Source organism: Pseudophryne corroboree, chromosome 11 (assembly GCF_028390025.1).
Source record: "Pseudophryne corroboree isolate aPseCor3 chromosome 11, aPseCor3.hap2, whole genome shotgun sequence".
In the NCBI taxonomy this organism is placed as follows: Eukaryota; Metazoa; Chordata; class Amphibia; order Anura; family Myobatrachidae; genus Pseudophryne; species Pseudophryne corroboree.
The window spans coordinates 321,999,595-322,019,167 of NC_086454.1; the positions used below are offsets into that span (position 1 = coordinate 321,999,595).

A 19,573-nucleotide genomic window follows, 5' to 3' on the forward strand; every position below is an offset into this window, starting at 1 on the left:
CCCACTCAGGAGCACACTGTGGAATCATTCCTCCAGCTATAGACAAGACCAACTCAGGACCACGTTGTGGAATCTTTCCCCCAGCTACAGACATAGGAGCACGCTGTGGAATCATCGCCCCAGACACACACAGCAGCCAGAGCGCACAGCCCCACTCAGAATCTCGCTGACCGTGGAATTGTCCCCCTCCAGGTACACTAAAAACTAGCTACAGTCTCCCAACCTCCAGTAACTAGGGGCAGAAGATCCCCTTCCTCATCTGTAGCCTCCCAGCCTCCAGTGACAAGGGCAGAAAATCCCCCTTCCCTCAGCTGCAACCTCCCAGCCTCCACTGACCAGGACATAAGATCCCCTTCCCCACCACCCCTTTCCTCAGCTGCAGCCTCCTGGCCTCTAGTGACCGGCCTCACCTGTGCCACCCACTCAGCGTCTCCAGGCATCAGCAGAAATGACTGCAGAGATGGCTCAGCCTCCACCCCAACCCCCTGCCCAAAGCAGCCCTATGTCTGCAGCCACGGAGAAGCACAGTGGGCAGAGCCTGGAGTCTGCAGCCTCCTGTACCACAAAGGCCAAGAAGAGCAACGCTGGCATCAGGAGGCCGGAGAAGCCTCCTTACTCCTACATCGCCCTGATCGTCATGGCCATCCAGAGCTCGCCCACCAAGCGGCTGACCCTCAGTGAGATCTACCAGTTCCTGCAGAGCCGCTTTCCCTTCTTCAGGGGCTCCTATCAAGGCTGGAAGAACTCTGTCCGCCACAACCTCTCCCTCAATGAGTGCTTCATCAAGCTGCCCAAGGGTCTGGGCAGGCCGGGCAAGGGGCACTACTGGACCATAGATCCCGCCAGCGAGTTCATGTTTGAGGAAGGCTCCTTCAGGAGGAGGCCCAGGGGCTTCAGGAGGAAATGCCAAGCCCTGAAGCCCATGTATAGTATGATGAACGGCCTGGGCTTCAACCACATCCCCGACACCTACAGCTTCCAGGGCTCTGCTGGTGCCATCTCCTGCCCACCCAACAGCCTGGCACTGGACAGTGGCATAGGAATGATGAATGGGCACCTGTCGGGCAACGTGGATGGTATGGGGTTATCCGGACACCCAGTGTCCCATCTAGGTTCCAATGGTGGGCACTCCTACATGAGCAGCTGCACAGGGTCCTCCGGGGGGGATTACCCCCACCATGATTCTGGGTCCCCTCTCCTGGGCGGAGGAGGGGTGATGGAGCCCCATTCTGTCTATGGCAGCCCAGCATCTGCATGGGCACCCTCATCCACTGCCCTCTCCGGGGGTGCCCCCTACATCAAACAGCAGCCCCTCTCTCCATGCAACTCTGCCAACAACCCCCTGTCCTCCAGCCTCTCCTCACACAGCCTGGAGCAGCCCTACCTGCACCAGAACAGCCACAACACAGCCTCAGACCTGCAAGGTAGGTGTCCTTGGAGAGGTGTGGTGGGGGCGAGTAGAGTTTGCCGAGGCAGTAAGTGGTCAGTGCCAGGTCCCATCCGTGGGCCGCACAGGCAGCTGCACCCGGGTAATTATCAATAGGCTAAAGGGGTCATAGCTATCGCTGCAGCCAAATCCAGGGGGTAATGGTCGGAGGAGCCACGTGTGGGCCAGGGATGACATGAAAACATTAGTGTGGTGCCTCTGGGGCTGCGAGCATAACAATTAAGGATCATAAGGGTAAAGGGTCTGTCTGAGAGCCCCAGGCGTGTCCTGGCCCAATGAATGTTCCCTGAATGGTCTCCTTTACCCCTAATTCAGTCTCTCCAAACGATATATATATATATATATATATATATATATATATACACACTTTATATATACTTTATATAATTAATAGTGTGCACAGATATATCTATATGTATATACACAATATGTGTTTATATAATAAATGTTGTGATAGAGATAGATAGATAGATAGATAGATAGATAGATAGATAGATAGATAGATAGATAGATAGATAGATAATACACATTTTACTTTTATGAACTGTGACAGTAAAATCGGTCGCATTTTCCGGATATTTATCACAAATATAGATACAATTCCGCGCAGAATGTTGCAATAATATTTCCAGTTGTTCCCATTTTTTATTCCCTGATGCTAAGGTGATTCCCAAAAATGTTCTCAAGTTATCCCCTATGCATGAATTATTTTATAATTTAAGCATGTATCAGTAGGTCATTTTGCCTTTTTTAGTTTTTTATTATTATTATTATTATTATTATTATTATTATTATTATTATTATTAATCCTTACTTAAATAGAATTGGTTTACTTATACTAAACCCTATCCTGCCACTGTTCTCTGTATGTCACCGTGAGATTCACGTGAGATACATGCGACAATTGGCTCTTGTGGCGAGCTGCTTCTGTACATACCGCGATAATGCCATTTACTGTGCGATAAGCGTCGCGATCCCATATGATGCAGCATGTGTCAGATAACATGTTATTATCGGAGGATTTAAGCCCTCATTATCCAGTCTCCCCAGTTCTCCAGTATAATATCTCAGCCGTTTCCTTCCATGACAATTATCATAATTACCGCAGTAAGTGGTGTGGATGTACAGAGCTTTCGGGGGTTTAGCTTTCTATGGACAAAGCTTGCTGAGAAACGCGCTATCTCGTGATTCTGTATGGGAATAATTTATACTCCATCAGGGAAATAGTTACCTTTCTAGTAATCAGACATGTGCAACGATATGGGAGTCAGTCATCATAATAAATGTATAGGATTAGGAATTACTAATATATATATATATATATATATATAGACAAGGGAGGTGTCCGGCACTCCAATATGTTGCACAACCAGTCTGGGTGCCCTTCCAGAAGGTGATATAGAATGAAATGTAGCGGACGGCACTCCAGCACATAAATAAATCCAACAGAAGCCAGAAATAATAGCCAATGTTTCGGAGCTATGCTCCTTTATCAAGACTTAAAAGACACTGACAAAACATACATTTAAATACCTTACTGTATACTCACCACGTGCACAGGGAATATATATATAGATATATAATACAGGTTTTTTTCACACAAGTGAAAAAGTGTTAGCACTCTCCAGACTTCGAAATCAGTTAATCAACATCGAAAATTTTAATAAAGGTAGTCTCACAGTTCCAAGGTGGTAATCAGAAACATCTCCAACGTATTGGTCCTCGGCGGGACCTTTGTCAAGGAATGCACAGTTTAGTCAGCAATGTCAGCGTCACAACAAGCATCAACTTTGTATAAATAATAGCGTGCACATATATATATATATATATATATATATATATACACACACAATATTGTTTAGAGAGATATTGTGTGAGATATATATGTCTCTCTCTTTTATATATATATATATATATATATATATATATATATATATATATATATATATACATACACACACCAATCCAGAGAAGAACGGCACTGGAGACAGCAAATTATAACAAGCTTGTATTAAAAGCATGTTATAATAATTTGCTGTCTCCGGTGCCATTCTTCTCTGGATTGGTGTGCTTATATGGTGACCTGGCACGAAGCAAGCTGCAGAGAGAGCTGAGGAGTGCCAACTGCTGTGCAGGGATATATATATGTATACCATACAATATGCACGAGGGATCACCTGATGAAGGTTTATAAAATCGAAACGTTGATCAGACGGCGTGATTCCATGTATGATAACGGTCCCTTGAGTGTTGCCGCCCGTTCTTCTTCTGCTGCTGTGTGTGTGTGTGTATGTATATATATATATATATATATATATATATATATACACACGACTGCTCGGCACTCCACGTAGTCCAAACCTGGACTGATAATGCTCAGGTGCCCTCCTCAGCCGAGAAACACCCGGTGGCATATAGCAGGAATGTGTGAGGCGGCACTCAGAGAATTCCAATTCAAGAATATATTTGTGCAAACGGTGCAAACAGTGGCACTGTTTGCACCGTTTGCACAAATATATTCTTGAATTGGAAGTCTCTGAGTGCCGCCTCATACATTCCTGCTATACATATATATATATATATATATATATATATATATATATGTATTTACACACACACACACACACACACACACACACACATATAAATACATATATATATTTATATATATATATGTAGTGTGTGTGTGTGTGTGTGTGTGTGTGTGTGTGTGTGTGTGTGTGTGTGTTTTACATTCATTTTGCATTACCGTGTATTGATATTCTGTTGCATTCAATTTTAAATTGTGTGAGAATGTGGCTAGGTGGAATTGTAGACAGGGTGCTGTGGTGGGATGCTGGCAAGGCATGCTGATTTGTATAGTGCACCCCCAGCTGAGCCGCAGTTTGCCCCCACCTATACACTTCCTCCATACTAACACTTGTCTCCTCTCTCCAGGTATCCCCAGGTATCACTCCCAGTCCCCCAGTATGAACGACAGAAAGGAGTTTGTCTTCTCTTTCAATGCCATGGCTTCATCGTCCATGCACGCTGGCAGCGGCTCGTATTACCATCAGCAAGTCAGTTACCAGGACATCAAGCCCTGTGTCATGTGATCCTGGCAGGGGCACCACAGAGCCATGGGGCATCCGACATGGGGACTCTGCATGTGTCATGTGATCCTGGCAGGGGCACCAAAGAGCTATGGGGCACCAGGCATGGGGACTCTGCTTGCGTGATGTGATCCTGGCAGGGGCACCACAGAGAATTGGCCATCAGACATGGGGACCCTGCATCTGGGCCGGTCTGCAGAACAGAGACTGGCTAATATATGGTAGTGAGTAATGCGGACCATTCTACTCTTTGGTATAGAAAACTAATATAAATGTCGAAAATTACAGCCTTAATTATTTGAACGCAAATGTCCTATTTTCTATTCTGTAGTACATAAATACACACCTATATGTACTAAAGTCAAAGAAGAAATTATATCCAAGCACAAAACCAGTGTTCAATATCGTAGCTGTTAATTTCAATCTGCAATTTTTTTTTACTGTCAATTTTTTTATTTTATTTTTTATATATATCTATATCTGTATATTGATTTTTATTGTCAATTGATAGCCTCACCGATTACCAGGTCTATCCAGCCGGCCAACGAGAGGAGTCGGGGCCCAGACCCAGCAATGCAGAGATAATAAGGCACTTTTATTCTACACTATTTATTTATCTTGTGTTCAGTAACAGAGAGAGAACCAGGTTATGCTGTTTTCGTTGGCAATATTTGCCGTGTGAATTTGTTTTCACTCACTGTAAATTTGGAAGAAGTTCTGTGTACAGAATAAAACCTCTGATACGTATAATATAATTGTATATATATATATATATATATAGTGACCCCTCTGTATACTAGGTTGGAAGTGCCTAGCACTGATTCCTATATTCATTCATTTTCTCTGCACTGTACAAATGTTATTTTTTTTGTGTGCCTGTACTTAAACAAAAGAAAAGGAAAAAAAAAATATAAAAATAAAACGTTTATGCTATTTGTAATTTTTTTTTATTCTAATTTTTTTGTAAATGTAGATTTTTTTATTTGATTATTTAAATCCGATTTTATGGCCAAACCACTAATAAAATCCGTGCTGCGCATTTATGCGGAATTATTCATCGCTTTGAAAGACACTGTAATTACTAAATAACGGTTTCTATATCTGTTGTTTCAGAAACAGCAAATTCATTATTATTATATTAATGAGTCTTTATGCTGAGCAATGGGTGGGAACAGTGGGTCGTGAAACAGACGATATATTTAATAAGGTACCGCAACGAATTACTAAGCAGTCGGTTCTAGATCTGTTTCTGCTGATAAATAACTTATTTATTATTGATGCATAAACACCAAATAGGGTGTAAATAAATGGCGACAATCCTGGCGGACAGTCCATCCTGATTTATAAATGTTCCAGATTTATTGCACATTTACACATCGTCCTCACATTTCTCCAACGCGCAAAATTATTCCCCTGCTGTTTTATTAGTCGATGTTTTATTGTAGATATCGCCTCTGTGGGTATATAATAATAATAATCCCCCCCCCCCCCCCCCCCCGCCTCCCCCTCTAGACCCTCACTCTATGGTATCTTGTATAGGGGTCATATATTGGGTATGCTGCATTCATGGCGTGCCAGCCTATTGCCCACTAGAAATCCCTGAGCTGGCACATTGTTCTGGGACTTGTAGTTCCGCATGATCTGGTGAGGACTTGATGCAGACCCCCGCAGATTCCACCCCGGTGGGCAGTAATTCCTTCACCCAGACTCCAGGATCATATCACCTTGGGGGAAAGGGTTCGTGTAATAGGGGGGAAGAGGGGGGCTTGTTATAATAGCCAGGCTTGTTACTATTTACCCAGGCATCAGTCTCCAGCTCATTATCTATAACACAGGTACTATATATATCAGGATGGGGCTGTGCTGTGGTTACAGCTCATGGAAAGCAGGGACAGTAAATTGAGTCGATATAGCAGTTCAGTATTAACTGTATCAGTTTGGAGGGGGGTCACGATTTTGCAGCTGAACGCCCCAATAACATAATAGTGATAATATTCATGGCTTAAATACATGCATCATTTATTGTATAATAATAATAATAATAATAATAATAATAATAATAATAATAATGGTGTAATATGAGTCTTCATGCCACATAATAGCTGTGGTCAGACTGGTGCATTATTAGACACCAGAAAGAAATGCTTTAAATAAACCTTATACCTTACTGACCCCCTATTCTGCCTGGTACATAAACTACTAATCTGCCTCCTGGTGCTTCGGACTGTAATGAAAGTAAATGTCTGATTGGTTGGCTCCACTATAGCAAATCCTGCTCCTGCTCTGTTGGATGTACAGTATATGCCTGGAGCACGGATAGTCACTGAGGACATTCTCTGGGATTAGCAGTACATAAAATGCTGTGACTGTAGGAAGCTGGTACTATACAGCACTGGTACTAAAGGAGCTGGCATTACAGGGAGCTGGCACTACAGGAAGCTGGAAGTAAAGGGAGCTGGCACTACAGGGAGCTGGCACTACAGAAAGCTGGAAGTAAAGGGAGCTGGCACTACAGGGAGTTGGCAGGCACTACAGGGAGATGGTACTGCAGGAAGCTGGCACTACAGAGAGCTGATTCTAAAGGGAGGTGGCACTGCAGGGAGCTGGCATAACAGGGAGCTGGTATTAAAGGGAGCTGGCCCTATAGGAAGCTGGTCCACTGGAACTATAGGAAGCTGGTCCTACAGGGAGCTGGCACTATAGGAAGCTACAAGTCCCAGAATGCCCTGCCACAGTTTTTCTACTAGGGAATGCTAAAACTGTGTCAGGGCATGCTGGGATGTGTAGTTTCACAACAGCTGGAGAGCCACAGGTTGGCCATTCCTGGGTTATCCAATGATAATATTATTATTATTATTATTATTATTATTATTATTATTAACATCATCCTTTAGGGTCAGTTTTAGGGTTAGGATTAGCACTAAGGCAGTGGCACCCTGGGGTGCTGAGGAACACTTACAGGGGTGCCTTCAGGTTGGAGGCCCAGGACCAAGTTAAACTATATATGGTCAATGTAATAGGCAAAGCCAGTGCTGATGGCTGCCAATAATAAAATATGTGGACAAACAGAAGCAAATCTTGTCCCTCACCACACAATAGAACCTGAGGATGACATATAACACAATTTACTTCATTTAATATTTTTTTCCAGAATTTCTCAATAAGAAACTTTTGGCCTAGGGGTGCCATGAAAAAAAAGTTTGTGAACCTCTGCGCTAAGCGGATGGATAAGGTTAGGCTGAGGGAGTGCACAGTCAGTGCTGTTTCTAGACATTTTGGCTTCCGGTGCGAACAGTAAAAAAAAATGTGTGTGCCCCCCCCCCCATAGGCATTCTAAAATGACCCCCCACAATATACATTAAAAAAAACCTATGGGGAGTGGCCTCGCTAAAATGAGTGTGGCCTTGCTAAAATGGACGTGGCCTCACAGGAAAAGAAAAGACTACCTTACACTCCAGTTTTTGACCCTGCACCAACAGACTTCGGACACCAAAGGAAAGAAAAAAATCCACATTATTATATTATGCCCCACACAGTAGTGCCCCTTGCACCATATTATGCTACACACTGCAATGCCTGTGATACATTATGCCCTACAGTAAGGCTTCTAATTACTTTTAAATTACCTGCACATTGTCAGGGGTTTCATGCTCTGGGTGTCATGCTCGTTCCCAGGGGTGTGTAATGCTCATTGCCAGGGGTAATGCTCATTGCCAGAGGTGTATATGTGCTGGGGCCAGCTGCCAGCGCTGCTATCCTGCTCCCCCTCCTCCCTCCTATAGTCCAGGGGGCAGAGCTTCGTGACATCACAATGTAACTGCATCATTTCACGAAACTCCGCTCCCACGCTATTATGGGAGGGAGGAGGGGGAGCAGGATGTGACCTAGCATTTACCGCGGCGGGCGCCCCGTGCCACCGCTAGAAACAGCACTGCTTATAGTTAAGGTTAGGCTGCAGGAGGGAGCGGTTAGGGTTAGGCTGTGGGGGAGGGGGGGGGGGGGGGTTGGATTAGGGCCAGTGTTACAATACTCAACAGGATCCATCAGCATTTTGACCATTGGGAGTCCGCCGTCAGGATTCTGTCCACTGTAATTTTGTACCCAACTTATAATACACACGTGCAGCGCAACTTATACACACTCAACTTACACATACGTGCAGCATGACTTACACACATGGGCAATGAGACTTATACACACACACAGTGTGACATGCATACGTGCAGCGCAGCTTATACAAACGGGCAATGCAATTTATACACATGCGCAGCATAACTTATACACATGCGCAGTGCAATTTATACACACTCAACTTACACATACGTGCAGTATGACTTATACACATGGGCAGTGCGACTTATACACATGCGCAGTAGCACAGAGCACTCCACAGTGTACAACATCAAATTGCGTCCCAACTGTGAATGAGGTCCAGTGTCAGGCCTGAGCTATAACAATGCATTCCCAAAGCATTTAGTCACATCTGGTCAGTCCAGGCTGTAATATATAAAACACTTGCAGATTATTATTATTATTCATACAGAGAAACAGGCACAAGCTGGAAGGTTCCATAGGAAAAATGAGCAGCTACCTGTGTAGTTATATTGTGTAATGGGCGGAGGAAGGTTAGGGTGCGCGGGCCACAGCCAGGCAGCGGAGCCGACATTGGCATCAGTAGTGCAGAAGAGACGCCTGTGATTGTGCCTTAAATCACAGGTGCAATTTACTCTTCCATCATTTAATACTAATCCATAAATTCCAGAACCGCCCACATAACTTTCATAAACCTTCCTATCAAATTGCATCCACTCATATCCTCACTTGTCTTCTCATTCTTCACTTTCCCTTCCTCCGGACCCTGGTTCATCATTGCTGTATGACCATATCATACAGCCCACCAAGAACCTTTGCAATTTGGTGGACAACTATGCAATAGATAGCACCTATCCTTGTATATACATGCCTATTTCCCTAATGATTGTAAGCTTGCGAGCAGGGCCTTCCTACCTCTATGACTGCTTGTTATTACCCAGTATTGTTATATCATTGTTATTTCCAATTGTAAAGTGCAATGGAATTTGCTGCGCTATATAAGAAACTGTTAATAATAATAATAATTGCAGCCAATGAGACGTGTGCCGGTCACCACAACAGCAGATGATTCTTAAACATTTTTAAACATTTATTTTATTTGCAAACATCATAGTAGATATACAGCATCAATAAAGCTCTAAATACAAGATGGAATAAGCAATGGCGCCCCTGATATAAGCAGCCTAGATGCGTTCCAGTGGAACCCAGCCACCATATAAAAGTATACAAAGAATAAGTTGAAACATCTTTGGTGCTACGAGCCCATGCAGGTTAAGCCACATAGCCCTGAGGAACAGTCTGTGGACTCAAAACGTGTTGGAAGCATTTTGTGGTACTTACCTGCATTCATCATCCATATAAAGGGAACCTATCTGTTGAAGCTCTGGCAATTTGCTTGAAGGAAGGAAGGAAGGAAGGAAGGAAGGAAGGAAGGAAGCAAGGTAGGTAGGTATCCAGGACATCACAATCAAACTCACTCCATTGCTCCTTGCTAGGAGCTGAATATGGGGGGTCATTCCGACCTGTTTGTCGCAGCGGTGCGAACGGGTCGGAACTGCAGCCATGCCGCCAGCGGAAAAAGTGGCAATTGCAAGAAGACTGACAGGCGGTAGGTGTTCGGGAGCGTCAACTGACCGTTTTCAAGGCTTGGTGAGGCAAACGCAGGCGTGTCCAGGCGTTTGGAGGGCGGATGTCTGATGTCAATTCCGGGACCTTCGTCGCTGGATCCGTCGCACAGGGTAAGAAAGTCAGACCCTGGTCTTATTTTGCTCAAAACTTTTTTTGCATAGCAGGGCTGCACAAGCGTTCGCAGCCTTGCTATACAAAAATCCCCCCCCCCCCCCATAGGCGGCGTCTAGTTGATCGCACGGGCTGCAAAAAGTAGCTTCGTGCGATCAACTCGGAATGACCCCCTGGTACGGTTCCACTTGCACTAGTGTTTGGGTATTTTAGGTTTAGCGGTTATTTGGGGTATTTTAGGTTAGCAGTTAAGAGGAAATGGCTGTAAAACAATAACGCAGACCTGGTTTGAATTCTAAAGTTGGCACCCAGAGAACCTTCAGTCACTAAAATTAGATTGCGAGCTGTCTGGGCCAGAAACGGCCTGTAAAAGCCTTTCTACACATTTAATTGCAGGCAGCACAATACGCCAGTATGATAAATTCCCTTTCCGTCCAGCAGCTCTGAGAAGCCAGGAATGCCTCTTAGGGAAAGCAGTCATTAATAACGCAGAGGGCGCACTGAAACCACGCAGAAAAATCTGTGCAGAGTCTTTGAAGCAAATTTCTGGAGCAGGTGTGGAGCAGATAAGAGAGACGAGGTCTGGGAGCGACTTTCATCCGTATATCCTGGCTGTACAGGAAGCCCAACACATTTCTCCCAGACTTTATATATAGAGCCCTTAGGAAGTCTGGACCTTCTGCGTGGTTCTTATTTGCCTGTCATGTTATACACGCACTCCTCTTCCCAGCCATTGTCCTCTAGCCTGAAGCGTCTGGGGATCATTTCATATCAACCAGGCCAAGAGCAGGTCAAAATGATCAATACATCTATCTGCATGGGGTGGACCGCACTTATTGGCAATGCACCTTATAGCAGAATTTGCATTAAGCCTATTACCTGTTTATCTGACGCACCCAGGGTCGGACTGGCCCACAGGGGTACCAGGGAAACCATCAGTAGGCCCCACTGCCCGAGTGCCCACTCCTTCCTCTAGGGATCAGGTTGTGCACTTGTATTATTTATACATGGTAGATATGTTGCATTACACTGCACTAACTATTGTGTATTTCAAGCCTCTGTGGAGGCTGGCCACACCCCCTTTGTAGGCTGGCCACACCCTTAAGTATGTGCCCCTATAAATGCATTCCCCCGGTGGGCCCTTCATGCCCCAGTCCGACACTGGACGCACCTAATGAACTGCTGTGTATGGAAAAATAGTGGGCAGCATGACTCTCTGCTTGAAGCTGTAGGTGGCATCAGGTGGCATCACCGAAATACAGCCGCAGAATACAGAACCAGCTCCATCCAGCTCAGGTCCTTGGGGTGACCAGGTGTGGGCCAGTACACATTGGAAATAATCATTTATTATGGTTATTATGGTTATTGCTGCATTGCAGGGTGCAGCTAGTGTGTGTTTGCAAATATCAGACCATGGCGATCGACTGGTAGTGTGCGGAACATATTAATGAGTTATTACAGTCATCTTATGAGCCTATTCTCAGGCTGGCACCATCCCAATGGTGGGTCTGGAGTCTCATTTATAAGCACTTTATAGATGCATTGTGTTGTAATGCGTCGGCCGTGTGTTTATATGTACAATATCTGCATGTTTTTAATGTTCTTTATGCTTAGACACTTCCCTAATCCATTTTTTGTTTGTTGCAAACTTCGACAAAACAACTAAAACTGAGAAGGTGAATTTGATGCTATAAAAGTTAAATGGGAGATGATCAAACTCTGTAAGAACTTTGTTCATTTCTTAGAAGTATATAACAAGTCACAAGCATATAAATGCACAAAGATCTGTAACATTATACAGCAGGCGGTGTGTCACTAATTATAATACACAAATTATACTCAACAACTTTAATACCCCGTTCACACCCGGGAATTGGATACGGGTCCTTCACGGGTGTGACCTGGCATTGAACCTGTGCAGTGTGAACGATGTGGTTTCGCCCCCGGATGTGCCACCCGGGGGCGAAGCCAGAGGCGGAATCGGGGGGAGAAAGCCGTTCACACTGCACCTGACCCAGTAATAACCCTTCTTTATTCCCGGGTTGAATTACCGGGTCAGGTAACCCGGGAATTCGGCAGTGACCCGTTCACACTACACAGAGACCTGTGTCGACCCAGCAAAATACAGAGTTGACACCGGGTTATTTGTGCAGTGTGAACGGACGGGGTATTTGGCTGTCCCCCTCCGGGAAGGGGCAGTCAGGTTGGTAATGCAGATGGACATGGCGCAGCTAAGCGGGCAGTGTAGTGTGTGTAGTGCTGCAATCACGTCATTCCGAGTTGATCGCTAGCTGCTGTTGTTCGCTGTGTAGCGATCAGTGAAAAAAAAGGCTAATCTGCGCATGCATATGCACCGCAATGCGCACGCGCGTCATACGGGTACGAAGTCCTTTGTGGTTTTGCACTGGTTCTAGCGACAATTCCAATCGCACAGTCGATCGCAAGGAGATTAACAGGAAGAGGGCGTTTCTGGGTGTCAACTGACCGTTTTCTGGGAGTGGTTGGAAAAACGCAGGCGTGGCCGGGTGTTTGCTGGGCGGGTATCTGACGTCATTACCGTGTTACTCGTCGCAGCAATCATCGCACAGGATAAGTAACTACAGTGCTGGTCTTGTTTTGCACAAAATGTGTTTGCAGGCGCTTGGCTGCACAGGCGTTCGCACTCCTGCAAAGCGAAAATACACTCCCCCGTGGGCGGCGACTATGCGTTTGCACGGCTGCTAAAAACTGCTAGTGATCAACTAGGAATGACCCCGTGTACAGTAGGTCACTGTGCATCAATGTGTGTGTCACTCTCTGTATGCTGAATGTCACCGGGTGTATTAGCAAATTTAAGGCATACGCTTCAATGGAACAGGAACGAAGAATGGCAGATATTCTCTTAGTGCGGCACTGAGTAATATGTGTACACTATCTGCAGACCCAGACTGGTGTTTGCTATAAATGAAGTCCGTTGAGTGCCGCCATTACTTCTTACAAAATACTATATATATATATATATATATATATATAAATAATGGGAAAGAGCCTACTGGCAGCAGTATGGGAGGAAGATGCCACTGGCCTATTTATTTACAGTTTATTATACAGCACAGCATATTCCGTTGCACTTTATAATAGGACTAATGAATATGAACATTGCTATATAAGAACGTACTGTTCTGACCCCTCACTCGGATAATGGGGTCCCCTCCAGAAATCCATCCTCTGCAGTGAGGACACCCCGAGACAAGAGATCATTAGACCAGTCTTGAATGTATCTCTCCCCTATTTGAAAGTCTAGTTACATTGTGGCAGTAACATGGCGGCAGGCTGCCATAGTGGGCGGGTCTCAGTGACTTTGAGGTCTATGGGGGTCATTCTGAGTTGATTGTTGGCTGCCGTTTTTTCGCAGCGCAGGAAACAGGTTACTACTGCATATGCACCGCAATGCGCAGGCACGTCGTACGGGTGCAAAGCGAATCGTTGCTGGGTGATGGGTTTTACGAAGAATCCATTCGCACAGCCGATCGCAAGGAGATTGACAGGAAGAGGGCGTTTATGGGTGTCAACTGACCGTTTTCTGGGAGTGTTTGGAAAAACGCAGGCGTGTCCAGGCGTTTGCAGTGCGGGTGTCTGACGTCAATTCCGGGACCAAAAAGATTGAAGTAATTGCAGCGGCTGAGTAAGTCCAGAGCTACTCAGAAAGTGCAAAAAACTTTTTCGTCCCGCTCGGCTGCACACGCGTTCGCACACTTGCAAAGCGAAAATACACTCCCTCATCTGTGGCGACTATGTGTTTGCACGGCTGCTAAAAGTAGTCAGCGAGCGATCAACTCAGAATGACCCCCTATATACTTAAGCCTTAGAGAGATAAAGTACCAGCCAACTGCAAAGTTACAGGGTGTGTTTGAAAAATGACAGGATCTGGTGGTTGGTTCTTTATCTCGGTCCACTTGATCATTCTCCATGTCTTAGTACATAGACCCCTTTCTCTGGTGAGGTCACAGTTCTTCAACAGAGATATTATCGCAAAGAGAGGTCCCAGGGGGAAGAACCACCCATTGGCCAGCCTGGGGTTTGGCACCACATTTTCATTAATTACATATCTAAAACGAATAGTCCTTCCCTCACAAGAGTAGTACTGCCCAGTATTGCCATTACCATGGCACAATACCTGTCCCAGGATGACATATAACATTACCATACCCATGTCACAGGAGGTAAAATGTGTCTGACAACCACTAAACCAGGTTTATTTGCATGACAGAGCTACAGCACCACCTGCTGCTAGGCTCGAGCATTGTCCTGCATGTGTGGCCTGCTGTGATAAGGAAACAGGAGCTGGAAAGCAGTATCTAATAAGGAGAACAAGGGAAATAGATTTTATCAGTGAGAATGCAAATATATTATTGCCTGCATCTAAATCAGTGCTCGTCGTATACAAAAAATGCGGGGAGGGGTCCTGCCCAAAATACCCACTACCACTCACCCACTACCTATCACCATCACCCACTATCACCATCACCCACTATCACTCTCCCCCACTACCACTCACCCCCACTACCACTCACCCCCACTACCACTCACCCCCAATATCACACTCCCCAACTATCACAATCACCCACTAGCACTTTCCCCCACTATCACCATCACTCACTATCTGCCACTGTCATCTACTAACACTCACCCACTACCTATCACTATAACCCATTATTACTGTCCTATCACCATCACCATCACCCACTATCACTCTCCCCTACTATCACCATCACCCACTATCTGTCACTGTCACATACTAACACTCACCCGCTATCTACCACTATAACCCATTATTACTGTCCCTATCACCATCACCCACTATCACTCTCCCCTACTATCACCATCACCCACTATCACTCTCCCCCACTATCACCATCACCCACTATCACTCTCCCCCACTATCACTCACCCCCACCATCACCCACTACCACTCTCCCCCACTATCACCATCACCCACTATCACTCACCCCCACTACCACTCTCCCCCAATATCACACTCCCCAACTATCACAATCACCCACTAGCACTTTCCCCCACTATCACCATCACTCACTATCTGCCACTGTCATCTATTAACACTCACCCACTACCTATCACTATAACCCATTATTACTGTCCTATCACCATCACCCACTATCACTCTCCCCTACTATCACCATCACCCACTATCTGTCACTGTCACATACTAACACTCACCCGCTATATCTACCACTATAACCCATTATTACTGTCCCTCACTATCACTCTCCCCCACTATCCTCAACACCCACTATCTGTCACTGTCACATACTAACACTCACCCGCTATCTACCACTATAACCAACTACCTATCACCATCACTCACTGATATTCTCACCCACTATCTGTCTTCTTCACCTACTAATACTCACCTACTACCTATCACTATAAACCATTATCACTCTCCCCCACTATCACCATCACCCACTGTCTGTCACCATCATCTACTAACACTCACCCACTATCTACCACTATAATCAACTACCTATCACCCTCACCCACTATCACTCTCCCCCACTATCACCATCACCCACTATCACTCTCCCCCACTATCACCATCACCCACTATCACTCTCCCCCACTATCACCATCACCCGTTAGCACTCTCCCCCACTATCACCATCACTCACTATCTGCCACTGTCATCTACTAACACTCACCCCCTACCTATCACTATAACCCATTATTACTGTCCCTCACTATCACAATCACCATCACCCACTATCACTCACCCCCACTATCACTCTCCCCCACTATCACTCACCCACTACCACTCTACCCAACTATCACCATCACCCACTAGCACTCTCCCCCACTATCACCATCACCCACTAGCACTCTCCCCCACTATCACCATCACCCACTAGCACTCTCCCCCACTATCTGTCACCGTCACCTACTAATACTCACCCACCCTCTATCACTATAACCCACTATCTGTAACCATCACCTACTAACACTCACCCATTACCTATCACTATAACTCCCTTTCCAACGCTCACCCACTATCTATCACCATCACCTACTAACACCCACCCACTATCTATCACTATAACCCACTTTCACTCTCACCCACTAAGACTCTTACCCACTATCACACACAATTTATCACTATTACCATTGCCCTCTATTTATCACTGTCACCTACTATCTAACATGATCACTTATTATATAAATTGATCACCCATTATCAACTTCTATCAAATACTATTTACCACTATCAACTTTTATCTATCACTGTCACCCACTTTCTTTTGCTCTAACACACAAACACTATCACTCATTATTAAATATTATCAACTTCTATCACACTTTTTCACTATCACACACTGATGGTTTGCGTACAAGTACAATGTTTGGGGGTCTGCACATGAGCAGAATGGGTCTTGCAATGTCATTCGCAATCCTGTTGGACGCAGACTTCCTTGACCCGGATGTCTGGATCCTACGCCAGCCTGGATAATCCTCAGAAAATGTAGGCTTACCGGTGCCTGAAACCATTGCGAATAGCGACAGCGATCTGAGGCTGCGTCCTCAGACCCAGCATTCACATCTCGCAAATCCTAACTTCTACAGACACCCACTGCTGCATTTACATTTTAATGACACAGAATTGCGCGGCTGTGCAATTCCAGCAAAACAGGAACTAGGCCCACAATCTATTACTGTCACACACCATCTGTCACTAACACCCACTATTTACAGCTCCCACACACAATCTGTCACTAACACCCACTATTTATCGCTCCCACACACCATCTGTCACTAACACCCACTATTTACCGCACCCACACACAATCTGTCACTAACACCCACTATTTACCGCTCCCACACACAAACTCTCACTAACACCCACTATTTATCGCTCCCACACACCGTCTGTCACTAACACCCACTATTTACCGCTCCCACACACAATCACTAACACACAATCACTAACACACACCATTTATCACTCTCACATGCAATCACTGATGTTAGGGGGCAATTCCAAGTTGATCACAGCAGGATTTTTGTTAGCAGTTGGGCAAAACCATGTGCACTGCATGGGAGGCAGGTTTAACATGTACAGAGAGAGTTAGATTTGGGTGGGGTGTGTTCAATCTGCAATCTAATTTGCAGTGTAAAAATAAAGCAGCCAGTATTTACCCTGCACAGAAACAAAATAACCCACCCAAATCTAACTTTCTCTGCACATGTTATATCTGCCTCCCCTGCAGTGCACATGGTTTTGCCCAACTGCTAACAAAAATCCTGCTGCGATCAACTTGGAATTACCCCCGTTAGTGTATTAGAATGCTTATATTTGTAGACACTCCCTTACTAATCTGTGTAAGCCTGAATCTTCAGTGATGGTCCCTGGGACCAGTGGGATGCTGGGAAGTGGGTGGTCCAGTGTGCAGTGTGTCTGGAGTTGGTGAGGGAATAAACAGCACAGCAGTGAACTCACATGTCTCTGTGTCCTGATGACTGGATTTACAAACGTATGAACAAAATATGGTGTCAGAAGAAGTGTAACTTGGACTGCTAGTGCTCTCAGAGTGTGAAAGAATCTTGCAGAAGTCTGTAAGGCTGTGATAATCAGTGTCTACAAAGCCTGCCGTGTGCTCCTCTCTTCAAACAGTGAGTAACCATGGATAAACTGGCTCCTCCAACCGGCATGCTGATGTCTGGTAACTTGTCTGAAAACTGGAAAAGATTTAAGCAAAGGTTTAATATATATCTTGCTGCATGTGGAGCTGATTCAGAGGCTGACACAACGAAGGCATCCATTTTCCTCCATGTGATAGGAGAGGATGTGCTGGACATTTATAATAGTTTTAAGTTTGCTGAGGGGCAGAATATGGTGTTATCTTCTATAATGCAAAAGTTTGAAGATTACTTTGTGCCAAGAAAAAATGTGACATATGAAAGATATAAGTTTTTCACATGTGATCAGAAGTCTGTAGATGGATTTGATCAGTATGTTACAGAGCTGCAATCACTCAGTAAAACCTGTGAGTTTGGTGATTTAAAGGATTCACTGATCAGAGATCGTATTGTCTGTGGAATACCTGATAATGGACTCAGAGAGAGATTGCTGAGAGAGCAAGACCTAACACTAGAAAAGGCAGTGACTATGGGGGTAATTCCAAGTTGATCGCAGCAGGAATTTTGTTAGCAGTTGGGCAAAACCATGGGGGTAATTCCAAGTTGATCGCAGCAGGAATTTTTTTTAGCAGTTGGGCAAAACCATGTGCACTGCAGGGGAGGCAGATATAACATGTGCAGAGAGAGTTAGATTTGGGTGTGGTGAGTTCAATATGCAATCTAAATTGCAGTGTAAAAATAAAGCAGCCAGTATTTACTCTGCACAGAAATAAAATAACCCACTTAAATCTAACTCTCTCTGCACATGTTATATCTGTCCCCCCTGCAGTGCACATGGTTTTGCCCAACTGCTAAAAAATATCCTGCTGCGATCAACTTGGAATTACCCCCCATGTGCACTGCAGGGAAGGCAGATATAACATGTGCAGAGAGAGTTAGATTTGGGTGGGTTATTTTGTTTCTGTGCAGGGTAAATACTGGCTGCTTTATTTTTACACTGCAAATTAGATTGCAGATTGAACACACCCCACCCAAATCTAACTCTCTCTGCACATGTTATATCTGCTTCCCCTGCAGTGCACATGGTTTTGCCCAACTGCTAACAAAGATCCTGCTGCGATCAACTCAGAATTACCCCCTGTGTGTAGTTCTGCAGAAATAACTAGATTTCAAGCCAAAAAGTTACACAAGGAAGTTGATGCTGCTGTCCATGTAGTGCAGAACACAGAGCCAAGCAAACCTCCATTCTCAAGAATGAAGCAGTCTAAGCCACAGTCTAACAAGGAAATGTGTAGTAGATGTGTAAATGCTCACAATCCTAAAATGTGCCCTGCTTATGGTAAAACCTGCATGAAATGTGGTAGACTAAATCACTTTGCCAAATGCTGTAAAATGAAAAGGGAAACAACCAATGTGCATGCTGTTAAACAAACAGAGGAATTCTTTGTGGATTGCATTGAACTTTGCAGTGCAGATAAGAAAGAATGGATTGTCCCTTTAACTGTGAACAAGATTGTCATTCCCTTTAAGCTTGATACTGGCACGCAGGTGAATTTAATATAATTTCAAGACT

At 44.9% G+C, this 19,573-nt stretch overlaps 1 protein-coding gene across 1 annotated transcript in view; it reads left to right on the forward strand.

The window, feature by feature from the left end:
• The window catches only part of FOXF1 (forkhead box F1), a 5,738-nt gene extending 259 nt beyond the window's left edge, over window positions 1-5,479 (forward strand). Inside the window, exons 1-2 of the mRNA XM_063946232.1 lie at window positions 1-1,424; window positions 4,385-5,479. The exon at window positions 1-1,424 is cut by the window's left edge and continues 259 nt beyond it. Coding sequence (XP_063802302.1) covers window positions 449-1,424; window positions 4,385-4,542 — 1,134 coding nt within the window. The 5' untranslated portion in view covers window positions 1-448 and the 3' untranslated portion in view covers window positions 4,543-5,479. The remainder of the gene's footprint in view (window positions 1,425-4,384) is intronic.
• The last annotated feature ends 14,094 nt before the right edge of the window (window positions 5,480-19,573 follow it).